General features: G+C 46.6%; 1 protein-coding gene across 1 annotated transcript in view; it reads left to right on the forward strand.

Moving 5' to 3' along the window:
- Positions 1–24,531, forward strand: part of KLHL3 (kelch like family member 3) — a 110,589-nt gene extending 86,058 nt beyond the window's left edge. The window contains exons 9-15 of the mRNA XM_060008792.1: positions 6,099–6,216; positions 6,629–6,826; positions 8,322–8,423; positions 11,650–11,778; positions 15,096–15,236; positions 17,347–17,490; positions 22,497–24,531. Coding sequence (XP_059864775.1) covers positions 6,099–6,216; positions 6,629–6,826; positions 8,322–8,423; positions 11,650–11,778; positions 15,096–15,236; positions 17,347–17,490; positions 22,497–22,525 — 861 coding nt within the window. The 3' untranslated portion in view covers positions 22,526–24,531. The remainder of the gene's footprint in view (positions 1–6,098; positions 6,217–6,628; positions 6,827–8,321; positions 8,424–11,649; positions 11,779–15,095; positions 15,237–17,346; positions 17,491–22,496) is intronic.
- Positions 24,532–25,385: the final 854 nt, after the last annotated feature.

Here is a 25,385-nt window from a genome sequence, read left to right on the forward strand (position 1 = left end):
AACCTGTTTGCCAGCCAAACCTCCTCCCTGAAAGAAACAAGATTCTGCCTTGAGATAGCTGCAGAGGCTAAGAAGGGTGTTTTTTTCTTGTGCCATATATGCATTGATCATACTGACATATTCAAGCCAGAACAGCTAATAGCATCATCTGGGCTCCCACACGTTCACCACCCAGCACTTTCCCTGAGGCTGGGTTGCCATGGACAACCAGGGGCTGACTCCCAGCCACTCACGATACTCCTGCATTACCTTGTGCTGCAGATGGCAGCAGAGAAATGAGGTTCCAGGAAGATGCAAATAAACCCTTTGGAGATGTACTGAATCTGGCACTTTTCACTGTCATTTCAGTGCAGTTGACATCTTTATTCAACTCTTTAAAATGACACCAAAAAGCCATTAAGCCATTTGGGCTGGAAGTGGGTGGCTTCCTCCTGAGTTGGTCTGTCCTGCCTTCAGAAGACAGTGTTGGAAACAAGGCTGTTGGCAGGGTGGGTAGGATGACTTCTCACCTGGGCCAGGCCCACGGATGGACACTGCTCCTCCCGCATCTCGGTCCTTTAAATGGACCCAGGAAAGACCCTGGGAAACACCCTGGGGTCCTGAAAACCCCCCATCATTATCCCTGGAATTACTGGCGCTCACTTTCCCGTTCACAGATCATAAGCGTCCTTTTCTACCATTTGTTGGGAATCTGTTTTAGCAGCTGCTTTAAATGGTAGTAATGATGCTGGTGTTGATCTAATAATAGAAGTTAACATTTAGTGTGTGCTGTTTACCGAACGCTGTGCTAAATGCTTTATATCATTTAAGCCTCCTGACACCCATGGGAGAAACATCCTATTATCCTGATATTTTAGGTGATGGAAGCGAGCTTGGCAAGGTTAAGTGCCTGCCCAGGTTCACACAGCTAGTTAGTGACGGGGCTGGTATTTGAGCGCAGGTGTGTCTGACTCCAAAGTCCGTTTCCCACTCCTGCTCTCCTCCGTGGGTCTTGCTCCCGCGCTGCTGCTTCTTCACCTCTCGTGGTCCGTGCACCTTGGCTGTCAGTCCTTGCCTGGAGCACCTGTTGCTCAGAACCTGCTGGGACAAGTCTTCTGCCTCGACCTCGACATGCTCCTTCGGATGAATTTTTGGTGTTAGCCCTGCGGCCCCACGCACCAGGGTAAGAGAGACTCTTGCTTCCTGCCCTGGCCCGAGGGACCGACTGGCTGGGCCTGCCTTCTGCCCAGTTCACCGGTCATGGAAGAGAGTTTGGACACACACTCTACTCTTGCCTGATGAACAAGGTGTGCAGAGCCTGGGTCATTCCACTCCCCTGAGTGCAGAGTCTAATGACTTAGGGTTAGGGTCCTGATGCACAAATGGGCTGGAAAGCTCTGCGCTGTTCACTTCCTGCCCTCCCCCTGGCTAGTCTCTGCTACCTGATGGCTCTCAGACACAGAGCAGTTGTCATGTTGTGAGGAGGGACCAACATGCCTGCACTGACACAGTCACGCTGGTGGAGTTCAGACTCATCCAAGTGAAAGAAACAGTGTTAAATGTTTTTTTAAAAAATCATCTTGTTATGCTGGGAGTGAAATTTCCTTCCCAAGGACTCAGGTAGTCTTTACATGGTCTCACTAATGTCCCTAAAGTAAATGGCCATTTGACTTTCTAAAATGAGAGTGTTTTCCTTGGGAGTGGTCCAGTAGCCATGTCCTGCACAGTCGAGTCTGGCTCACCAGTGTTGTGTCACCCAGAACTCTCCACTCACCAAGAGGTCTGCAGCCTTTAACACAGTGATGACTGAGACTTGGGGTCAGGACCCTGGGTGCCCTGCAGGGCTCCCAAGTACATTGCTGTCCTTGAGTGTGATGAGGTTATGTTTGGTCTAGCATAATTGTTAGCCTGGAACTAGTTCTTTAGTATTTTATGATTCCCATATGACCACCAGTAGTTCTTACTCAGAGTTACCTTGAAGGATAAATGTTAAACATAGTGATCATTTAATAAGCTGATTTGACTCAGTAATTTCTATTAAAGACATTACACATCTTTAGTAAAGTGGGACTTAGGGGTGTCAGGGGAAGAAAGAAATATGCCTATTGAAGTCTTTGGGCCTGAGTTTTTCTGGAAATGTCAAATGTGGGCTTGCAAGAAAGAATGGTTCAAGTCTCTTCTTGCCCTGACAAGAAGAGACTTGAGTATCTGGAGGTTTACAGTTTCAGAGATGTAATACATGTAGACTTTGGGGAATACTCGTTTTTGTCTAATTGGTTGCTAAAATCAGGTATCTATGGAAACAACCATCTGTCAGTAGTCAAGATAGGAAATGTATTCTTTTTATGCTGTACAATTACACAGTGATGACCGTAGTGCTCCTTGTATGATGGCTTTTTGTAAGACCTGCCATGGAAATTGGACTTCTCATGTCTACGAGAGAAGGAGAAAGTATACCTACTCCTCCCTCTGCCTTGAGCTACCTCTACATTTTCAGAAACCAATGGTCCTACCCCCATGAAACCTCATAATTGCTCTTCCCAGATTATTGTACAAGTTTGGAATTTTAAAAGTCGTCTCTCACCAGTGGTTTTATAAGCTCAAAGGCAAGTTTATTTTGAAAACCTTGTTCTGTATCTTTTTGGTCTTTCTATGCAGGTTTTACTTTAACATTAAAGTTTTTGCATTTCTATAATATCGCTTCTGTGTTACTATGAAAATTCTCAGAGATGAGTGCTGGATTTTCTCCAGTATGAATGTACCTCCCTACCCTGGCGGAAGATGGTTTCTGGGACATGGTTAAGTCCCCTGAAGCTTTGCCTTTTTTGTTTATAGAAGAGGTCTTGATAGCTTATGCAAAGAGTAAACAGCCTTCTGGTGGTTGAGTCAAAAGATGGGAAAAGCTCTCTTTCTCTTTTTGTTTGTTTTCCTCAAATTCTGTCCCCAGAATTGTAATCTGGTGTCTAACATGTTTTAACCCAAGAAGGAGACATTCTAGCTTGTGTGTGTGTTTTTTTTTTTTATTTAACTGTGTATTTTTTTTAAATTAAAAAAATTATTTAATTTATTTATTTTTGGCTGTGTTGGGTCTTTGTTGCTGCGTGCGGGCTTTCTCTAGTTGCAGCGAGTGGGGGCCACTCTTCGTTGAGGTGTGCAGGCTTCTCATTGCGGTGGCTTCTCTTGTTGCGGAGCACGGGCTCTAGGCACGTGGGCTTCAGTAGTTGTGGCACGTGGGTTCAGTAGTTGTGGCTCATGGGCTCTAGAGCGCAGGCTCAGTGATTGTGGCGCATGGGCTTAGTTGCTTCACGGCATGTGGGATCTTCCTGGACCAGGGCTTGAACCCGAGTCCCCTGCGTTGGCAGGCAGATTTTTAACCACTGTGTCACCAGGGAAGCCCTGTAACTATGTATTTTTTCATTTAACTCTTTGCATGTGGTCTTTACTATTCATTTATTCTTTATTCCAAATAAATATTTGAGTCATCACTTTTACCTGGTACCCTAGGGCCCTAGGGTTATCTTGGTGATTGAGGCAGGTACATTTTTCTGCGCTGGCAGGGCTCACTGTCTAGAAGGGAGACAAGGTTACTGGACAGTTACAGCACAACGTGGGGCACTTTTAGTGGGAGAACCCAGGGCATATGTGTTCTCAGAGAAGGACCTGTAACTCAGCTTTGGAGGTCAGAGAGGTCCTCTTGGAGGAAGTGACGTGTAAACTGAGACCTGAAAGATAAGCAGTTGTTGGGGGGGATCAGATGGGGGAAGAGTGTTTCAAGGAGAGGGTGTTGGGTACTTGATGTCACTGCAGAAAGAAAACTAAAAACTAGTTTTATTCCCAGTTAGCCCCAAAATCAGATTTCAGAGAAAATCCTTGTAATGGTTTGACTTCATTTCAACTTTACCAACTCAAAACCAGAAAGACAGTACAAGTTCTAGGTATGTTTTTGAATGCGGGTCATTCAGCCCTGGAGGAATAAGTTGGGCATTGTCTGAAGTTTGCCAAGAGGCTGTGTTCATTAACATCCCCCTTGAACTGTTCATGGATGCCTATCTAAGCAAAGAATTACAGATGGGAAGGAATGTAGAATTCTGCATCTCTCTGAAAAGGGCTGCTCTTGACACAGGGCAGTGGACCTTCTGAGCAGAGGAAAGTCAAATGCAGAACATTTATTTATGGAGGCACCAACAGCTCTAAGTCTGGACTATGTGTCCTGGGTTCCTTTGGCATGTTCCAGAAGTCAGAACGGAATTCTGAGTTTTTGAACATTGGTCACTTACATTCGGTCACAGAAGCGCTATAGACTAACTCTGATGACCAGTGACCACCCACATGGGCAGTAGGTGAGCCTGAATCTAGAATCTTGGGTCATAAATAATTGATCTTGAGCAATGACTGTCAGCCCTATACCTGTCTCCCTATATGGTGGATAATGTTTAGCTGCACTCACAGAGTTTGATGATCACTTTTCTCCCCAGAAATGCTTTGCAGGGAAGCAGGGATCACTGTGATAATTATAACGGCAGAAATGGTTGATGGTACATCATCAGGAAATCTCTATGTTTGTGGGTTAAAACAGGAATTGTCAAAGTATGACTCTTGGAAATGCAGCATCAGCATCAACTGGGAACTTGTTAGAAATGCATATTTTCAGTCCCGCTTCAGACCTACTGAGTCAGAAACTCTGTGGCGTAGGGCCCAGCAATTTGTGTCTCAGCAAGCCTTCAAGGGGATTCTGATGCACATGGAAGTTTGAGAACCATTGTGGTAAATAAGACAAGCCACAGATAATGAGAAGATCCTGTGACTTATGTTGATTGTCTGCCTGTGACTTTATCCCTCTCTCTCCACTTAAGAAGGCAATTTGGAATGAGTGAGTGAGAGTGAAGTCATTGTGGCGACAGCCATGAATTTGTAGACTTACTGACATATGTAAACTATTGTTAACTTTGGTGCTTTAATTTTTATTTATTAATAACACATGACAAAAGTCACAGCAATGGGGATACCACAGTGAACTGCTGAAGTTCTGTTGCTGCAGGCAGAACAGTGGCTTTCATTGTTTTTTAAAATACTACACCCTACGCTAAGAAATATGTTTAAATTGCTCTCTAGGAGATACATACATGTGTGTATAACCAGAACAAATATTTCATGAAATAACATCCTTACTATATTTTCTGTGCTGTTCTATTAAAAAGTATGCTGGTTGAAACCCGTTAAATTGATCTAGTGACCCGCCAATGAAATGTGACCTGCAGTTTGAAAAACACGGTGTAGTGAGCTGTCCTGGCATAGACCCTGTCTCTGGAGCAGGAGAGAGGTGGGGCTGCACTCACTCCTGTGTTAGGTGCACTTGGCTCTCAGTCTCTCTTCTGCTGCGCTTAGCTGTGTGACCTTGGGCAATTTACCTATGTTCTCTGAGCTTTACTTTCCTGACCTGTCAATGTGGACGATAATATCTACCTTGCAGAGTTGTGGTGACAGACAAATGACAACATACTTCCCAAGATGACTGGCAGTGGTAGCCACTACCTTACTTGTGGAAATAACACTATAGCACTGTGTTTTCAGAACATCATCAGTTACATGCATTTTTGTGGTGACCACCACAAAGCGGTGTTTTACAAATTTTTTCCCATACTGCAGTGAATAAGTGCTCCCTATAATCTATGCATTCAGAAATATTTTTGAATAAATTTTATCTTAAAATGCATCCAAATTCTGTACTCTATTCCAAAATATATGCATATTTTGATATATATATGGGAATATTTTATTTTGATTTAAAGTTTAGTCCCCTTGCCCCCAATGCTTAAGGACACTCAGATTGCAGAAGATGCCCCAACTGGCTATACCCCCAACACAGCCCTGAGCAGGGGCACTTGGGAAGCGTAGACTTTACGGTTGTGTTTCTGTGGGAAGATGCTCGTTAGACTTTTCTTGAATGTTCAGACCTGTTGGTGATTAGGGGCAGCACCTTCACGTACGTAGCTCTGTAAACTGGCATCTCAGATCATCCACGGACCCTGGGCAGTGAGCATGTGGACGTAACAGGGATTGATGACCCATGAATCTGGATGTTGGGGAGACCCAGCTAATGTCCACTTGTCTTTCTGGAGGTCATGATCGTGGTTGGCGGCCAGGCACCCAAGGCCATCCGCAGTGTGGAGTGCTATGATTTTGAGGAGGACCGGTGGGATCAGATTGCTGAGCTCCCCTCCAGGAGATGCAGAGCAGGTGAGCCGCACTGCCTCCCGGTGTGCAGGCTGCCTTTCCACTCCGCCCCACCCCTGCCGCCACCGCAGGTCTCTACTGGGTGCCACAGTCCTGCTCCTTGTTTCCAAAAGCATCTGTGCATTCCACACTCCCTTCCTTTCCCTTCCCCACCTGCACAGTTTCTAGCTGCACCTTCTGGGGTCAGTTCTCATGTGCTTAGGGACTTCAGACTAATCCAGGTACTTGCTTGAATCAAACAAAACTAGAAATGCAAATGTGAGAAGAAATCCAGTGAGTCCCAAATATCTAAAGTTGGAGATCACCTTCTGTGGTGAATTATTTACATGCCTGCCTCGTTCCCCCATTGTCACTCATTAACGTGAGTCATCAGCCGTCTGAGATGACCTTGATGCCTTGGTTTCCTGTGCCTCAGGTGTGGTGTTCATGGCTGGCCACGTGTACGCTGTGGGCGGGTTCAATGGTTCACTGCGTGTGCGGACAGTGGACGTGTATGACGGGGTGAAGGACCAGTGGACGTCCATCGCCAGCATGCAGGAGCGCCGGAGCACGCTGGGAGCAGCTGTGCTCAACGACCTGCTCTACGCCGTCGGGGGCTTTGATGGCAGTACTGGTAGGTCCCGGACTCAGTCCCCATCCAGCCTAGGACACACCTTCCATGCAACCCTGGTTTGGTCAGCCATTTCTTGGGCCAACCGCTGGTCCCTCTGTAGCTACTGCCCCGAGAACATACCCATCCTTCCTCCTCTCCCAGCTTGCGTGTCAGAGGCGCACCTTCCTACACACAGAATATGTAACTGCCCACGTGCTGTCATTTCTAGGGCTCTAGGAAGGACCCCACCCTCAGAAGAGGCCCTTTTCTCCTTTCCAGTGTCTGTTAACCCATTTATTCTGGAGATGAGGCTTAGAGCAAGCTCAGCTGGATGGTGTCTCAGAACTGTGGTCTGAACCCTCCTCTGAACAGATGAGGGAGCTAAGGTTCAGCTATGGGAAGAGACGTGGCTTAGGTCACACAGTCTTTGCCCATTGCCCTTTCTACTGCCCTACCAAAGCTGTGCAAGGTTGTGCCACTGCAGAAGCGTCCCCTTGCTCCTGGCTTTCATCTAGCTCCAAAATAAGCATTAGAAACTACTAGTGGACATGGACTTGGAGAGATTATCTCCAGGTGGATGTCTCTGTTGACAGCAACTCTGTTAAACTAAAGTGATACCTTTTGGCCCCCAGTGACAGGAAAAACAATATATTTTACCTCCCTGAAATTTCATTTGTGTCTTCACCAATTGGTAACCTTTTTCAGCCTTCTCTTTGCCTGTTTCATTAATGCCAAGATCTGTAGCCCCTCCAGAGGCTGCTTCTAGTGAGTGGGAACTGGGAATAAAGAGAACAAAGGATAGTGGGGCATTGTTTCTTTTAGGCATTGCTTTTGGCTGCCAGTAAAAAACCTGATTAAACTGTGGCTTAAACAAATGAGAGCTTTTGCTTTGTTCATGAAACAAGAAATTCAGAGGTTGGCAGTTGCCACCTTCATCCAGTTGCTCAAGGATACTGGGGCCAAGTTCCTGAAGAGTCTTTTGGACTTATCCTCATGGTCACAAGGTGGCTGTTACATCCAGCCAACACATTTGTGTTCCAGGTAGCAAGAAGCAGGAAGGGGGGTGGGGGCTTATCAGAAAAGCAAAGGCTGTTTCAGAGATCCTGCTTAGATTGCATTGACTTGGTCACCCACAGCTCCAAGGGATTCTGGAAAGGTACGTTTTCAGACTTCCAGCCTCTAAAATAGAGGAAGACAAGGGAAAAGAGGGATAGAATAGGTGTTCAGCGAGGCAACCTCAGGTATTTATTCCATTCTGTCGGTTTTATGGTTTACGTTATACCCCTGGGCCTCTCACAGCCCACCCTCTAGGTCAGGTCTTAGTGGTCCCCTCAGGCAGACACAGTGCAGCTGTGTTTAGGGAGGTGCCACGGGCTGCACAGTGAGGCAGAGGTAGTGCTGAGTCATACACCCAGGTTTCCAGCCCCCAGGTCTGCACTGTTCCCCCATCCTCACTGTTCGCACAGCAGGGTGAGGCTTGGCACCATAGAAACCTCATGAGTCTCTTGTCTCCCAGGCCTGGCGTCAGTGGAAGCCTATAGCTACAAGACCAACGAGTGGTTCTTCGTGGCCCCAATGAACACACGGCGGAGCAGTGTGGGTGTGGGTGTCGTAGAGGGTAAGGAGCGGCAGTGGGTGGTGGCCTGTTCCTGCCCTGGCCCCTGGGCCTTCTCCTGGTGTCCTGACTCTATTCCTCCTGTTACTGCTGAGTCTGGTACTAGTATCCTGATGAGCGGATGAGAAGAATTGAGACTCAGAAAGGTGAAGCTACTGGCCCAAGGCTAGAAAGTGGGTGAGCTGGGTTGGGGGGCGTGGGAGGAGCCTAGAGGGGAGATGCTGGCCTGTTGCTTTGGCCACTTGTCTCTATTACGAGTTGGAGAATCCAGAGTCAAGATATAACCCAGGAGTATAATGTGGAGGGGGTGAGAGTCAATTGTTTGTTTAATTTTGTCCTCATGTTCACATGTTAAGCATTATTAACAGAGCCCCGAGTGAGGTGGTCACCTTTCCCCGGTTCTGATTAGTCACTACAAGACAGGTTGGTGGGTCCTGCTCTAGTCAGGAAAGGTGTGTGCGGTGAGACAGGAGCGAATGGTGAGGTCTGGGGGCTGTTTAGACAGTGCACTGTAGTTTTTAAACGGTTTTCATCTCCAATTTCTCATTTTGTTCCTAAAACTCTCCTGAAGGAGATGGGCAGGACTTAGATTTTCTCTGTTCTCCAGAAAGGGAAACTGGTCCCAGAGGGGTAATCAATGTGCCCTGTGCTAGTAAATAGCACAGCCACTCCTTGAACCCAGGTCTTCTAACTCCCAACTCAGACCATCAGCAAATGCTAATAGAGAGACATTTTAGAAATATGCATGAATTCAACGTATTAAAGCATAGAGTATTATTTGGACTAAAATGCTATACTTTGCAGGACAACACTGATTCATTAGCCTGTCCTGAAGTGGGAATTTAGCTGGAAATCTGTGCATTCACACATGTATACAGGCGTTTTCTATGTCACGTGCACACACAACACATACACATGCTTCGGGGAGAGTGTAATGTGCGGTGAGTTAGACATTAATATAAGCATTCTTTTCTCTCGCTGCATTTCTTGGTCCATACCAGTATTATGTAGTTTAAATTTTAATTTAAAAGTATATTGTTCTAACATACTGAATGAGTCATCTTAGTGAGTGCAAGGATTTTTGTCCTCCTACTGAGATAAAATTGTTTCTTGCAATCTCATCCTCCCGTTGGAACAGAAGTTGATTTGTCTGCCAAATGCAAGTGCTTTGTCTAGCCACCTTCCCATTTCCCCCCTTTTTCCTTAGCCAGGAATATCAAACAATAGAGTTGGGGTTAAAAATAGAGTATCCCTGAAAGGAGAAACACTGAGTGGGTATTTTTTCAGCTGACGCAGAGTTGGAATGGTTGATGGGGGTTAGGGGAGATACCTTCCTGGTACTCATTTGAAATACTCCCCTTGACAGAGCCTTCTGCGAGCATGTTCTGTGTGGCAGAAGTGCTGTGTGGTAGCACGCCCTGTTGACCCAGAGGACAGACTGGGGATTTATTGATCTTGTCCAACCTGAATCTGAAGCTGTTTCGGCCGGGAGTCACCCTGGGGCAGCAGAGTCCAATGGACAGCTTTGGTGAGAATGTCCAGGGAGGGTCTTTAGTGGAGGCTCCTTCCCAGTGGCCCTGAAGATACAGCTCCTCACGCTGTCTGCACAGAACCCGCCTCCCTCTCATCGTCTCCTTACCATGGCTACATAGCCTAAATAACACTGGGGAAAAAAGAAAGAAAATCAGGATCATCTGCTACTGGCTGCCTTGAAGAATCTCTACATAGGAAGAGGGACAGTGAGGCTGGGAGATTAGGCAGAAGCTCCCTGCAGAGCGGAGGTTGTGTGTTACAGAGCCTGGGGTTGCCCTCAGGAGCTTCTCTTCTCCTCCACGCCCCAGGCCTGTCTCCTCCCTAGTGATGGACAGCTGGCTGGGCAGGTGGTTACCTCTGAGCCAGCACACACCACGAGAGTAGCCTGGGTCCTGGGGGAGCTCTGAGTCAGGATTTTGCCCTCCGGCTTAGGCGAGGGCAGAGTCAGGAGGAGGTGTCCTTTTCTTCTAGAAGGGCTGGTTGAGAGGGCTGTGGGGGCAGAACACAAACCCAGGCTCAATGATAGAAGAAGGAATAATTTTACATCTGATGCAGCAAACGTCCTGATGGTACAACATAGTTCTGAGCCTGAGAATCTCTTTCTAACTTAAAATGATTGTAGATTTTTCACATACTTGGTTGTACTCTTGGTACCTCTCCATTAAGAAAGCACATAGTGACCAAAAAAATCTTTTGATTGAGTAACCCTGTTAAGTAGATTTGCATCTGGTGGTGTTTATTTAGTCTGTAGCTAGTGTTTAAGATCCTTATTATAATTCCAGGGTCCCCATAGGACTGAGACCCCAGGTGAGGTAGGACACCCACACCCAACACACACACACACAGACACACACACACACACACACACACACACACACACCACACACACACACACACACACACACGAGACCTTCCCACTGTATTCTAAGACTACATGTTAAACCCAAATGTTTGAATCTCTCTCTGAGATCATTCAAATACCAATTTCCTTCCCCCTTGCCCAACCTCACCACCATCCTCAGAACAAACTGTTGCTCTTTGATAGCCGTTTATGGTATTTTATTTTTAAAATAGGTGATGGTGCTTCAGGGGTCTTGTGCATGGCTCAGAGATTGCACGGGAGTCTGCAGATAAATTCCAGCCAACCCATCCCACAGTGCACACAGAGCACTCCATTCACACGTTGCACCTGCCCGGGTTGTGGACAGAGTACAAAACATGGAGGAGACAATGTTTGGGTTCTTGTTGGAGAATATTTTTCCTTATTTGTTCTGTCTGCTATTGTGAGCCTTTACCCAGAAAGTCTGCCTGCCTGGCTGCACCTGGGGCCCTCAAGCTTTCCATCTCTCCGGTGCCTTGTTCTGGAGAAGATCTAATGAGTTCACTAGGAAGAATATGTTGAGCCCCAGTGACAGCAGGCCATCGCTTTGCACTGGCTGTTTGGGGTGTGCTTTTTGAGAAAGAGGTTCAGTCAGTACTGCTTTGAGGAGGAACTCAGGGCTTAAGAGGAAGTAGGAGACAGAGTCGTGAAGCATGCTTACCCTGGTTGGGGAGGGAGTCGTGGTCTTCCTGGGGGAGGGGGTCCTGAACCCTGATGGAGGTGAGGGTGCCCCAGTGGGTTACAAGTGGAGTTTCCGCCACGCTCCAGTTCTATGCGAGTCTGAAGCACCACCCTCAGCCACTTTGTGTGTTCCAGGGAAGCTGTATGCCGTTGGGGGTTATGATGGGGCTTCCCGCCAGTGCCTGAGCACCGTGGAGCAGTACAACCCAGCGACCAATGAGTGGACATACGTGGCAGACATGAGCACTCGTCGCAGCGGCGCAGGTACAGTGCGGGGGGGGGCAAGGTCAGGGGTCAGGCTGTGTCTGATCTCACAGGTGGGTCTGGAGGCCAAGAGCTTAACATTCTACCTTATTTTCCCTCCCTCTTCTCTCCTTTCAGTGTATATAATCCCACTTGCACCTTTGCAGCTGACACAAGCACTTAGGAGTTAACCCTTCTCAGGGGGATCCCTTTGGTAGAGAACAGATGAGATCATATTCCCTTCATCGTCATCTCTTCCATTTCTTTGGAGGTGTCTGCATCTCTTGAAAAGTGAAGCTTGCTATGTGCCAGGTGCTGTCCTAATAAGCACTTCCTATGCCTCATTTTATTTAATCCTCTTCACAGCCCTGCAAGGTAGACACGACATAACTCCACTTAACAGATTTAGAAAGTAAGTCAACCAGGGGTTGAGTAATTAGCCCAAGGTCATATCATTAGTCACTGGCAAAGCTGGGATTCCTACTCAGGTTTGTTGCATTTTGAAGTTAGATTTTTTGGACCCCAGATTATCAGAGTCTCATTCTCATGAAGTAGTGTGACAAGCATGGCTGTCCCAGTCTTCCTTGGAAAAGCTAAACTTGCCTATCTCTGTCTTGGGGGCTGAAAGCCAAGCTATTAGTGTTAATATCTGGAGATAAACTTATGTCTCCCCCCAACTTTTCTTCACTTCAGCCCCCTCCCCCGCATGGGAGGAGAAGAAATCCCCACATGGGGCCCACTTCCGCCTCCTGTGGGAAGGCCAGGAGCTGTGTGGTCCTTTGGGATTTTCCGGGAAGTGGAGCAACAGCCCCTTCTTCCCTGCTTTGTCTGCCCCATCATCTAGGGGCCCAGAGGAAAGGGTCTGGGAGGGCAGAGGGAGGCGCTGGAGGCCGGGCATTGGCTCTCTGCTCCCGGTTCCTGTGGGAGTGGTGACTGATGACCAACCTGGCTGGCAGGAAGGCCATGTGACTTCTGGGAAGGGAAGCCACAACTGGGAGCTTTTCCCCACCATGTTATTACTTTATCTTTCTTTTTGTATTTTTGAAGATTGAGTTGTGATCTCATTTTATACAACCAAACACATGACCACTTCCTTAGTATTCCTTAAAAATTATGCTATTTTAATATTTTTCAAGAACCACTGTATGCCCACTGGTTAGAAAAGAAAATGCTGTATGATTCCATTTAAGAAACATTTGTGTTTGGAAGGCTATTTTTAGGGAGCTCGTCTCTGCTGATCCGAACAGGTTGGCCCTTCCTGAACGTGCAGCAAATGCATGGAAGTCAGGAGGGCTGGATCTTGGTTCTGGGTCTGCTCGAATGTCCCTGTGGTCTTGGCCTCTGATTCCTCAGATGTGAAATGAATGGGTTGCAATAGGTGTTCCCTAGGGCCCAGTTCAATTCACAGATCCTCTGGTTCTCCTGCCATCATAGGGCTCTTTTTAGTAGTTTTGGTTTACGGTACTGGTAGAATCTTCTTTGTATTTCCTGGAAATCCTGTGTGTGACTTGAGGTGTGCAAGAAAGTGTTCAAAGCCCAAGGAGGCAGGGACAGCTCAGCAGGAGTGGAGCAGCACACTGAGGTCCGTGGCTGTTTCTAGGAGTGCCTCAAGCAGAAAGTGTGGAGGGCCAGCTCCGGACAGAGCCACAAGCACAGACCCACCTTAGAAAGCTCAGGCTCATCTTGTGGACGGAGCTGCCTTTGGAGGCCTTGCTGCTCTGTCTCTGTCAGGCTGCCCAGGGGTTATTGCTGAGCGGAGATCACTGGGGCCGCTCAAGCCTCTCACGAGGCACAGTGACCTTGATTTAAGGGGCGGTATCTCTCCCGGAGGTGGCTTCTTTCCTCAGGTCACTGTCAGTGCTCTGGCCTCAGGCTCCCAGGGCAGCCTTTCTTTAGTGCTTCACATCCCTAAGATTTGGAGAAGCCTCACATCTGGAGTTGGGAACCCACATACTCGTCCTGGTAGGTGTTCTTTGGTGGCTAAAGACCCAGAGACCCTGGCAGCAGGGGCTCCTGTGGCTCTAGGTCCAGGAAAGCTCTGTGTGGGCATTGGCAGAGGAGGCTGCGGAAGGGCACTGGTGCCCCTGAATGCCTGGAAGGCTGCTTGCTTCCTCAGCAGGGTGTGGGCAGTGCTAGCAGATGGCTGTGAGGAAAAGAGGCCATTTCTGGGTCCCAGCATGTGCTAGTTCCTCCTGCACATGGAGGTGAGGAAGGTGAGGCAGCTTGGGAACACACTGAATTTCATTTAACTCAGGTCCGTAAGATAGCCACTGTCGATACACCACCACCATCTGCTGTTAGTTTAGGGCAACTGCGAGGAGCCATTTGCACACCTGCATAATGGCTGGTGGGATTTTACACATCTTGTCATTCAGACGGTATTTGTTGAGAACCTACTACGTACCGTCACGCACAGGGAAACAGTCATGATAAGACAAACATGGTTCTTGTCCATATGAAGTTTATATTCTGGAAATCTAGTCCTTGGGTCTGAAACCTGGCTGCACATTCCAGTCACCTGAGGTACCTTTTCTGACTCCTGACCAGTGTCTCTGGGAGTGAGGTTGTGGACTCTGTGTTTTCAAAAATTCCCCAGCTAATTGAGCTGTCCACGCAGTGGAGTAGTCTGTGGTCCACTGGAACTACCGATCTAGTCCAGCTCCCTCACTATGCAGTTGGAATACTGAGGCCCCAAAAGGGAAGCACCACCTGGCGGGCAGGTTAGAGACACAGGTCCAGAACCCAGGTGTCCTGGCCACCACATCAGCTGCTCTTTTTAGGCACTCGGGCTTTCTGGATTTTATTTCCTTGACTTGTTTTAGAGGATGTTAAAAGGTTATGGTAAAAACCTGTAAATGATGCAGTCCTGGCCCTCAGCTCAGGCTTACCACCATCGTGAGTGATTCAGTGCCCCTCTGCCATCTAAGGAGGAGAGCACGGGGGCAGAAAGAACAGCTTCTGCTTCAAGACAAGCAGGGAGGCCTCAGCAATAATGATCTCAGCACACCTGCTGTGTAGTTTCCGTTTCAACTCTTTTTACTACACACACACACAAACACACACCTATATATATTATATATATAATATTTATTTTTATGTGTCTGAATAGAAATGAGGTTATGTTTGCTTTATATTTGGCAGTTTTCAAGTTGATTTTATAAGGCAGGTAGGTGTCATTATATTTGTTTTATAGACGAGGACCCTGAGTTCCAGGGAGACAGAACAGCACTCCCCCTGTCACCCTGCCGGCGATGGCTGCCCAAGACTGGACTCCAGGCCTCCTGGTTTCTGGTCGCTGCAGCCAGCCTGAGGCTGGGACTCTGTGCTCTGCCTTTCAGGCGTTGGGGTCCTCAGCGGGCAGCTGTATGCCACAGGTGGGCATGATGGGCCCTTGGTGAGGAAGAGTGTCGAGGTTTACGATCCTGGAACAAACACCTGGAAGCAGGTGGCAGACATGAACATGTGCCGGCGCAATGCAGGTAATATGACTGCTCCCTCCTCTCCTTCCGGGGGAGGTTGTGGGTGTTTTTTTCTTCCTGCAAACACTAGCTCTAAAAGAGAGGCAGAGGGGAGAGGCTCCCATGGCCTGGGGCTGAGCTTGTACCCTGAGTAGGGAGTGTCCATTTGCTGGGCAGGGGAGAGCTTGGAACCCACAAAGCTAGCCACGGGGCGCCTCACAGGGTCCCCTCTTAGATGCAGAGGGTTCCTTCCCTCCCAGTGAAGGATGATGACTTTCACTGCACATAGATGGACACAGATCCAGAAGAGCCTCTGGTTGCCATCTCTGCCCCCAGCCCAGTGGCTTTGTTGGGTAGCTAAGCATAGGGCTGTGTGGACAGTGTCAGACAATCATACTTGATTCTGTCTTTTCTTTGCCAGTGTCTGGCTATGAGAACCTCTCACCTCCCACCAGAAACCAATTTCCCTCCTTTCAAGGGTATCCATGAAAGGATTCGTGATCCATTCTCCGATAGGACCACTTTCCTTATTCCCTTCTTTGTATTTTCTGTCTCTCCTTCCCTTCCCTTCCTTTCCCTTCCCCTTTTCCTTCCTGTAGGAATGATTTTCCTTAGAGTGTTTAGGTTTTTTATGCCTGGAGCCTGACACCCCTATTAAACCATTTCCTTTTAGAACTTTGCCCTATGTGTTGTGTCCTATGTTGGTATATCTTGCTTTATGCCTTCTTACTCTATCATAGTGTTGGCTTAGCCCAATTTCCCAGGCTGGAAATACAAGCAGGTGACTTTCAGGCAGACTTATTTCCTTTATACTCAAATTACCTGCTTGCTAAACCCATTTGCAGCTGACTTGTTGAAAGCATAAACAAGAAAAAGAGGGGAGTTTATTAATTTGCTCATTGTCTAAGCCTGCTGTGATATAACCTGGCATTTGGCCTTGAGACACACGAGTGAGGAATTACAGAACCTTCAAGCAGCTAATTCAAGAAGTAGGTTTAGATGTAAATGCATGTGTAGACACACATTCACATATAGATATTTCTATTTTTTATAACAAAAATGGAATCATACTGTAATACTGGTTTATAACCTGCCTTTTTAATCTACTTTACAATCTTTTATGAATATCTTATTATAACACTAAACATATTTACATAATATTATTCTAAATGGCTATAACATAATTTAAATAACCAAGCTACTATTGGACTTTTAGGTCATTTCCATCTTTTCTCTAAGTAATGCTTTGGTTATTATAAATAGCCTTTATAGCTAATTAATGCACACATTTAAAATTATTTCTTTAGAATAAAAGGCCAGAAGTGAAACTTTTGAATCAGAGGGAGTATATGTACTTTTGACACCACCCAGGAAGGTGATGCATTTTATACTCACCAGTATTTGAGAGTATGTTCACCAACACTGAAAATTACTACTTTTTGCGCATCGTTAATCCCTGAGTCTAATTTTGAAAAAATACACAGTATATTGGACTACAGCCTTTTAAATCTTGATGAGCAGTACTTACATTTTCCTACTCTTGAGTCCCTGCTACATGAGACCGTGCCTCCAAACCAGCTCACTCTGAGATCAGGGTGGGTAGGAAGCCTTTTCCCTGGGAACTGTATGTGGATTCAGAAACCAATTGTGTAAAGGGATCACAGACACAACCATTAGTGCCCCACAGTGTGGATAAAATGGTTTATCAGGAACAGCTAACAAGCAGAGTAGTAGTGTACATGAAATCCCCTGAGTTGTCTCCTTCCACACGTAGCTCAGACTGGGCGTGGGAGGCCTGCATGCACCAGTGGGCAGTGCTGCAGTAGAATGGGGTCTGTACCTACAGTGCTCTGCCTATTCTTAGGGTCAAGGGCAGGGAACACCTGTGGGGCTATGTTGTCGTGAAAGCTCCCTCGTCAGAGACATGACCTTGTTAGGAGGGGGGATCCTCAGATCCCAGTGGCTGTTGTGTGTTCCTCCGTTGAGCAAACTTAAACCCTAGGAGCCAATTGTCTGTTATTCTAGCAGGAAGGGGAGGAAGAGCGCCTCCAGGGCCATCCAGACTTGTCTCTGGTCCATCCCCTTGCTGCTCCTGCTGTCATGCCTTCTCTGGCCTCTGTTTGATTCCCAGGGGTCTGTGCAGTGAATGGGCTCCTGTATGTGGTTGGAGGGGATGATGGATCCTGTAACCTGGCTTCGGTGGAGTACTACAATCCTGTCGCTGACAAGTGGACGCTGCTGCCAAGCAACATGAGCACAGGGCGGAGCTACGCAGGTCAGTGTGCTCCACCCCCATCCTGGGGCCCAGGTGGGGTGGGGCAGGTGGGGGCTAGGTTAGCTTGCTTAACTTGGGGCTGAGTGCCTCCTTCAGGCATGGCAGATGATTGCCACATGTCACCACTCCTTCATTCTGCGCCCACGGCAGATACCCATAATTAGCACTCGTTTCCCCAGCGAAGCTGAATGTAGCCATAGAATTCTTCTTGACACAGTGTTCCAGGGAGCCACGTCCAACTGATCTGAATTGTCATAAGAGGTTTTAGAATTTCACTGCCCTTCCTGATTTGTTTTGTGCCGGGCCCCTAGGTGGAATAAGATACAGTTCTTGCTTTCCAGAAATTAAATTGGAAAGATAAGACCTACCTACAAAAATAGGAAATACAAGATGATGTAAGTGTAAGTTCTAAATGAAATGTACTGCACAGGCTTTAGGGCATGACATGTCAGGGAACACTTCCTGGAAGAGGTGGAGCCTGATTAAACTTTGAGGGTGGGTCACAGTCATAGAGGTAGCTGCCCTTTGCCAGCTGCCCACTCCCTGGGCCACAAAGCAGTCTGTTAGGTACAGTGTATACATACACTCTTATCTTTTCAACAACCCTGTGGTTGAATGAGACTCCATTCCATTTTATAGATGATGAAACGGAGGTTTGGAATGTTTAAGTAATCTGCCCAAGACCATGTGGCTAAAAAAATGTCAGGGTCAGAATTGAAACCCAGGTCTGAGTCCCAAGCCCATGCCTTTTGTGCTATTCTAGCTCAGGGTTGGGGGAAAAAGCATTCTAAGCAAGAGGCTGGAGGGAAGAAGGAGGAATGAGGTGGCTATAGAGGCTTATTCCTGGTGGGGTGTGTGATGGTTTTGATGAGGTGTGGGGGACAGGATCAGAGTCAGTGGGGCTGAGGTTGAGGGTCTATAGGGAGACAAGCAAACATAGATATCTATGAGGTATTGGTTTGGCCAAAAAGTTTGTTCGTTTTTTCCCATAAGATGGCTCTAGTAGCAGTTAGTTGTCTTTAATATCATTTGAAACAATTTTGTTAGATTGTATTGTGACAGCTGTCATATCAGCGTGTAGTTTTAAAAAAACATCAAAACTGGGGAATTTTTGTGTAGCCATTTTATAATATTAATGGAAGAAAAAAAGCAACATTTTTGGCATGTTATGCTTTATTATTTCAAGAAAGGAAAAAACACAACTGAAACGCAAAAAAAGATGTGTGCAGTGTATGGAGAAGGTGCTGTGACTCATCGAATGTGTCAAAAGTGGTTTGCGAAGTTTTGTGCTGGAGATTTCTCGCTGGACAATGCTCCACGGCCGGATAGACGAGTGGAAGCTGATAGCAATCAAATCGAGACATTAACTGAGAACAAGCAATGTTATACCACGTGGGAGATAGCTGACATACTCAAAATACCCAAATCAAGCGCTGAAAATCATTTGCACCAGCTTGGTTATGTAAATCGCTTTGATGTTTGGGTTCCACATAAATTAAGCGGGGGCGGGGGGGGGGGGGGGAATCCTTCTTGACCGTATTTCCGCGTGCGATTCTCTACTTAAACATAACGAAAACATTCTGTTTTTAAAACGAATAGTGATGGGCGATGAAAAGTGGATACTTACAATAATGTGGAACGGAAGAGATCATGGGGCAAGCGAAATGAATACCACCAACCACACCAAAGGCTGGTCTTCATCCAAAGAAGGTGATGTTGTGTATATGGTGGGATTGGAAGGGAGTCCTCTATTATGAGCTCTTTCTGGAAAACCAAACAATTAAGTCTAACAAGTACTGCTCCCAATTAGACCAACTGAAAGCAGCACTAGATGAAAAGCGTCCGGAATCAGTCAACACAAAATGCATAATCTTCCATCAGGATAACGCAAGACCGCATGTTTCTTTGGTGACCAAGTAAAAACTGTTACAGCTTGGCTGGGAAATTCCGATTCATCCGCTATATTCACCAGACATTGCACCTTCGGATTTCCATTTATTTAGGTCTTCTCTTACAAGAAGACCTAAATTACAAAATTCTCTTAATGGAAAAAAATTCAATTCCCTGGAAGACTGTAAAAGGCACCTGGAGCAGTTCTTTGCTCAAAAGATACAAGGTTTTGGGAAGGTGGAATTATGCGGTTGCCTGAAAAATGTCAGAAGGTAGTGGAACAAAATGGTGAATACGTTGTTCAATAAAGTTCTTGGTAAAAATGAAAAATGTGTCTTTTATTTATACTTAGAAACTGAAGGAACTCTTTGGCCAACCCAAGAACTCAGCTCCTTGTATTTGGTTCTCCAGAAACTGGAAGAATTAGAGCTAACGTTTATTTATTGAGCATGGACAATGTACCAGGCATCATCCTAAGTATTTATGACCATTACCATGTATAATCTCCGTCATAACTCCAATGGTACTCTTATTCCGTTTTCCATCTTGTTTGGATTTCAGTGCAAAGGAAGATTATGCCATGCAGGCTCAAAGGGGTTTGTATCGCATTCTGTCTGTGCAAGGCTTCAATTAATGAACTTATTTAAATTTTTTTTCTCATTTAGGATTTTTCTCAATTAAATAGAAAAGATTTTAGAGGCATTTTGGTCCTAGAGTGATTCTGTTCTCATGGTTAATTATTAAAAACTAGCACTGTCATTTTCTCTCCAAAGCTGAAGTGGGAAGTACAGGGCATTTTCCTGTATGAGGCAGCGAGGCCAGTGAGGGATCCCATCTTGCCTCCACGTGAGCCTTCATGAGAGGGGAAGGTGCAGGTGTGAGTAGTTAGAATTTTGTGTCAGTGCTGAATATTTCATGTCCATTTCTTTACTGTTTGCCCACCCCATTAGTAGGTGGGAAGGAGATGAGCAGAGGTGCGATTTGTGTTCAAACCCATTGACTGAGTGAATCTCTTTTCTTAGAATCTATGGATATGGCCTAAAATGCAAAGATTTATGGACAAAGTTATTTATTGGAGCAAAAAACTGAGAATTACTTAATGTCTGACATGAGGGAAATAGCTAAATAAGTTGTGGAATATTTATACAGTGGACGTGTTTTTAATATGAGAAGATGTTTGTGACAGACTGGTTGAGAAAAGGATGATGCAAAATGTATGTACCACGTGAGCTCAGTCGAGCAGTCCTGGGTCATGGGGGTTAGAGTAGCTCCTGCTTACAGAAATGGATACTGGAGTCACACCTGAATTTGAGTCCCAGGTCTGCCACTAGCCCTGGAACGCTGGGCAAGGTAGTCAGTCTGACCGAACCTCTGTTTTCTCATTTGTAAAATGAGAATAAAATCATATCAAGTCTCTTAGGGCTGTAGTGAGAATGAAACGTGATAATACGTGGAAAGCACTTAGCACAGTGCCTGCCTGGCAGGTAGAAACCACTCAGTCAATGATTGTGGTTATTATTAGTAAATCCAGGAAATATTCCAAAAGAGCTAACGGTGACTCTCCTTTTGTATGTAAGGATTAAAGTTCTTTTTCTTGGTGTTCTTCTGTATTTTCCAAAATTTCCATAATGAGAATATTTTATTTTTAGAATCAGAAGAGAAAGTTTATATAAGAAGCAATACAGGAGCCTGCTTTTTAAAGACATGCTCCCTTGAGAAAGAGGAGCCTCAGGTGCAGGCAAGATGTTCTCAAGGTCAGGCAGCACACATCTGGGTCTGAGGACTTGGGTTCTCCTCACTTCTAATCTTTTATGTCTGTGGCTTTATCCAGGAATTAACATGAAATGCATGTCTTAGCAAAATGTCACCATTGGGGTGTCCTGGGCTTTCTTTTAGCAACGTTCTCTCAATCTCATTTTCAACCAGAAGATTTGATAGTGGTGGTAATATGTTAAAATAAGGCTCCTAGTTACACCTTAACTATAAGTTAGAATTTGGTTCAGCTGCAGGTACCAGAAAAACTGACAGATACTTGCTTAGATAAGGAAGTATCTTTTTTTGTATGTATGTATTTGTCCCAGGCAGAAAGGAGTCCAGGGCTGGCCTGGTGCCTCAGAGTATCATCGAAGAATCAGGTTTCTCTTGTGTTTTCTGTTCTGCCAGCTTTATGAATAGCTGCTGCTGCTGCCCCTTGCACCTTGCGTGAGCTTCTTCCAGGCAGGACGAGGAAGAAAACCAAAGTTGCAGCACTGGCAGACTTGTAGTTACAATCTCGTGGGCCAGGATTGGGTCACATAGCACCTCCAGCTGCAAGGTAGTCTGGGAAGCTGACCTCATAACTTGCTGGTCTCTATAGCAGAGGACAGCAAGTAGAAGGGATGTTGGATGAATCAGCCTATAGTATCTGCTGCATGACTGTAACCCCTTACAAGCAAGATTTTAGGCTCATAAGTTAGCTATTGAGTTCAACCTGGCCAAAACAGTAGCACATACAGACATGTCTAGACTGTTTATCCAAGTATAGAATTTAGCATTGGAGGGGTCTTTCAGTTAGAAAATATTGAATATATGGGAATGGAGCCTGAAGAGGTACATGGACTTGCCTGAAGCCACAATGCAGTTTGACTGGTGGCAGAGCTAGGATGGGAATTCAGTTGTTCTTGCTACCATGAAGTCAGTCTATTGTTCTTTCTACTTCATTTCAGTGTCTTCTAAAAGGAGACATGTATCACTCATCACTTCTCTTAAAGTGATACAGATCTAGAGCTGTGAGGTTTCCAGTGCGGGTGCCGAGTGTCATTACAGTGAGTGCTGGGGTTGGGAAGGGGAGTCACTACAATATGATGTGAGTCGGTGTGACGATGCGGGGTGAGATCACTCCCCTGTGGTGTTGAGGGACTGTGCTCTGTGTTTAACCGTCGTGTGGAGACGTGGCTGTTAGAGCGGGAAGCAGCCGGCTGCTGGCAGCCTGAGTCCACGGACCCTTCAGTGTTTGGGTACAAATCGTGCCCATTTCCCTTGGCTGTGGCTTGGGGTGTTGTGGGTCATGAACTCCTTGTGACTCTGAATAAGTTCGGAGAAGCTAAGATGGTAACTTTCTCCCCCTTTCATCTTAGGTGTTGCTGTGATTCACAAGCCCTTGTGACCCCAACTCCCGCTGCCAGGAGGTGGAGGAAGGGAGGGGTGCTGCCTGTGACTTGGCACAGTGGGACCACGCTGGCTGGGTGCCACTCGCTGCCGGAGTCTGCAGAGGAGCGGGGACCGCCCTCCTCCAACTTGGCAGTGTCGTCAGGGTGGGAAGACAGTGACCCACCTCCTGCTCCCGCAAGGTGTTTCGTCCTCTGCCCTGAGCAGTGGGCTCCTGATAGCTCCGGCTGCACCTTTGAATGTTCTTTTGTGTGTTTCCACAGGGACATCAGAGAACCTGGAACCTGTGTGTGTGTGTCTGTGTGTGTGTGTGTGTGTGTGTGTGTGCGCAGAACGTGGTGATTCACTAAATTGGGGGGTGGTGATGGTCTGCTCCATTTCTATACTACTGATCCTTCCGCTATGCTAAAAATCAAATCACAGAAACCTCTCTTACGGATTTGCCCCATGGGGACCTTGAGACTACTAGAGCTGTTGTCTACTGGAAGTGCCGTTGGACATACCGGGAATGTCCAGAAATGACCAGGCCCATGTACTGGCCTAGACTACTCGCATTGTCTGCAGAAGAGTGGGGTGTTCTCGAAGCTGCCCCGTGTCCTCTGTGTGCTAGAACTAGGACCACAGGTTCTCTAGCCCCTCAGCTGGGTGCTCTTCCTTGGGCTCTTCTCCTGGAACTTCTTATCGGAACTGCCCAGTCTCTGGGCTACTGGTCTTTGAGGTCAAGGATTCCAGGTTTGGGAGATTTCGTGTCTCTTCAGCTGGGAAAACTAGCTCTTCAGAGAAGCACTGAGTAACACACTGGAGGAAAAAAATACATGAAAAACAAAAACACAAGAAAACAAAGTGGTAAGGCTTCAGTCCTTGTCCATAGTGGTCCCAGAGAGGATCCTAGTTCTGGGTTTTCCTGGGATAGGACAGTCCCTGTTTATACTTATTATCCAGGTTTAATTTTTCAGAGCATCCCGTTTTACTCTCAAAAGTGTTCTGGTTTGGAGGCTAAGTAAAAGATCACCATACCTCCAAACCCAAAGATAGGTTTGTCCCTGCACTGGATGGGGTCACATGTGATTTACATGGACATGGATGAATTCAAAGGGATGTATACTTGGCACCCTGGGCCTGGCCCTCGGCAGTCGGTTCAGTCTGTCTCACATCCTTGTCTTCCTTTCCTTGTGCTCTTCCCCCATTCCAGGCCTGTACCCTCTCGCCAATCCTCAGAACTTCCCCCTCCTAGCTTCCCCCGCGAGGGAGGACATGGTGGTGGGCCCTGAATGTGTGATCTCTCTCAGGAGTACTTGCATTTTGAGAGAGGAGCTTGAAGAAAGCTTTGCTAATTCACAGGTAAAAATGATTAATGACAGACCTTCAGGCATCCGGAGGAGGGTATTTGAGGGCTCAGGGAGTCATTTCCATTAAAAAAAAAAAAAAAAAAAGAACCGTAAAGCTGTACTGTTCCTGAACTAGCAAGTTGCTTATATTGGAATTTCCAGCATAAGGAGGGGAAGTCTTGTGTCTGGAGAAGAGTCTCACAACTTGGGGGCTGGAATTGACCCTTCCTGATGTCAAGGTCCACCTTTAGGGAGCCAAGGGGCTTTATGAACTCTGGTGGTGGACTTCTCATACAACTGGGCAACTTCCAAGCAGGTTTCATAGGAGACTGTCATTCTCCCCACTTCACCCTGAAGTTATAAACCCAGGACTTTCCCCAGTGAGTTGGACACTTTGTGTATTTACTGTATATTTATTGTGCGTGAACCACTCAACTCCCCCGAGGGGGAAACATCTTCTGATGTTGAGCAGATGTTATTTCAGTGAGACATTTGGAGAATACCAAGGTACCCAGAATTTTTAGTAACCTTGGGCAGAGGCTGAAATATCCAGCTTTGGTGGACCTGGAAGAACAGCTCCAAAGGGATCAAGACATGCTGTTAGCTGGTTTGTTCTGCTCTTACCTGGCATGGAGGTGACTGTGGTCTCAAAGCTCTGCCTGCCTCTGGATCGGAAGCTGATGGAATGCGCTTTCTGTTCCAAATGTTCTTCCTCCCTCTCCGAGGAAGGTTTGGGACTTTGTTTCAGGGTGTGTGTGTGGGGGGGTGGGGTGGGGGATGAGGTTGGGGTCTGATGTGTGCCATCACACAGCTCCTGATTTCAGACGAAAGGTGAAGTTCCCCCCCAACACCTGGAAGCTAAACTTCCAGGCTTATCATGCTTATGTGGGGGGAGGCTATTGTTTGTGTGTCATCTTCCCAGAAAGGATCCCCTCCCTGAGAGCTAGCCAGCTGTGTTTCCTGCTTTTGGATTTTTGCTATTGACCCCACCTCACGTCCCCTTTCCCAGGAAGCACTGCCCCTGCTGGTAGTGCTGCTGAGGCCATGTTCGTTTTATCCTCATGTGTCCTTTCTCACGGGGACTAGAACACTGGTACGTCATCACCAAATAGCCAATCTCCTCTAGCTGCCCACAGATGCCATCCAAAACCTGCTGTCCCTTTATCACCAGGTACAATTCTGTCTCCACAGTGGGCACAACAGACTTATTTTCACGTCTGTGCTGGTCATGTGGTAGGTGAACCCCCCTGCATCCCCTCTTCTGGTGGCCACACCTGCTTGTGAATGCAGCTTTGCCTGTGGGATATCTGAAGTCTGATCACAGCGATGAAATGGAATTGCAGCCCAAGGTTAGAAGCAGCTTAGACACCACTTGGATTCTGATTTGGACAACAGAGAAGTCAGACTCTGAATTCCAAAGTTCTTTCTCATAAGTACCCAATGGCATCTCTCCATCTAATAAGTTGCAGTATTATGCAAATGAAAGTGACCTCATTTTCTGCTATGCAATAAGAATACTTAATTCTATTT

Source organism: Delphinus delphis, chromosome 3 (assembly GCF_949987515.2).
Source record: "Delphinus delphis chromosome 3, mDelDel1.2, whole genome shotgun sequence".
Classification (NCBI taxonomy): Eukaryota; Metazoa; Chordata; class Mammalia; order Artiodactyla; family Delphinidae; genus Delphinus; species Delphinus delphis.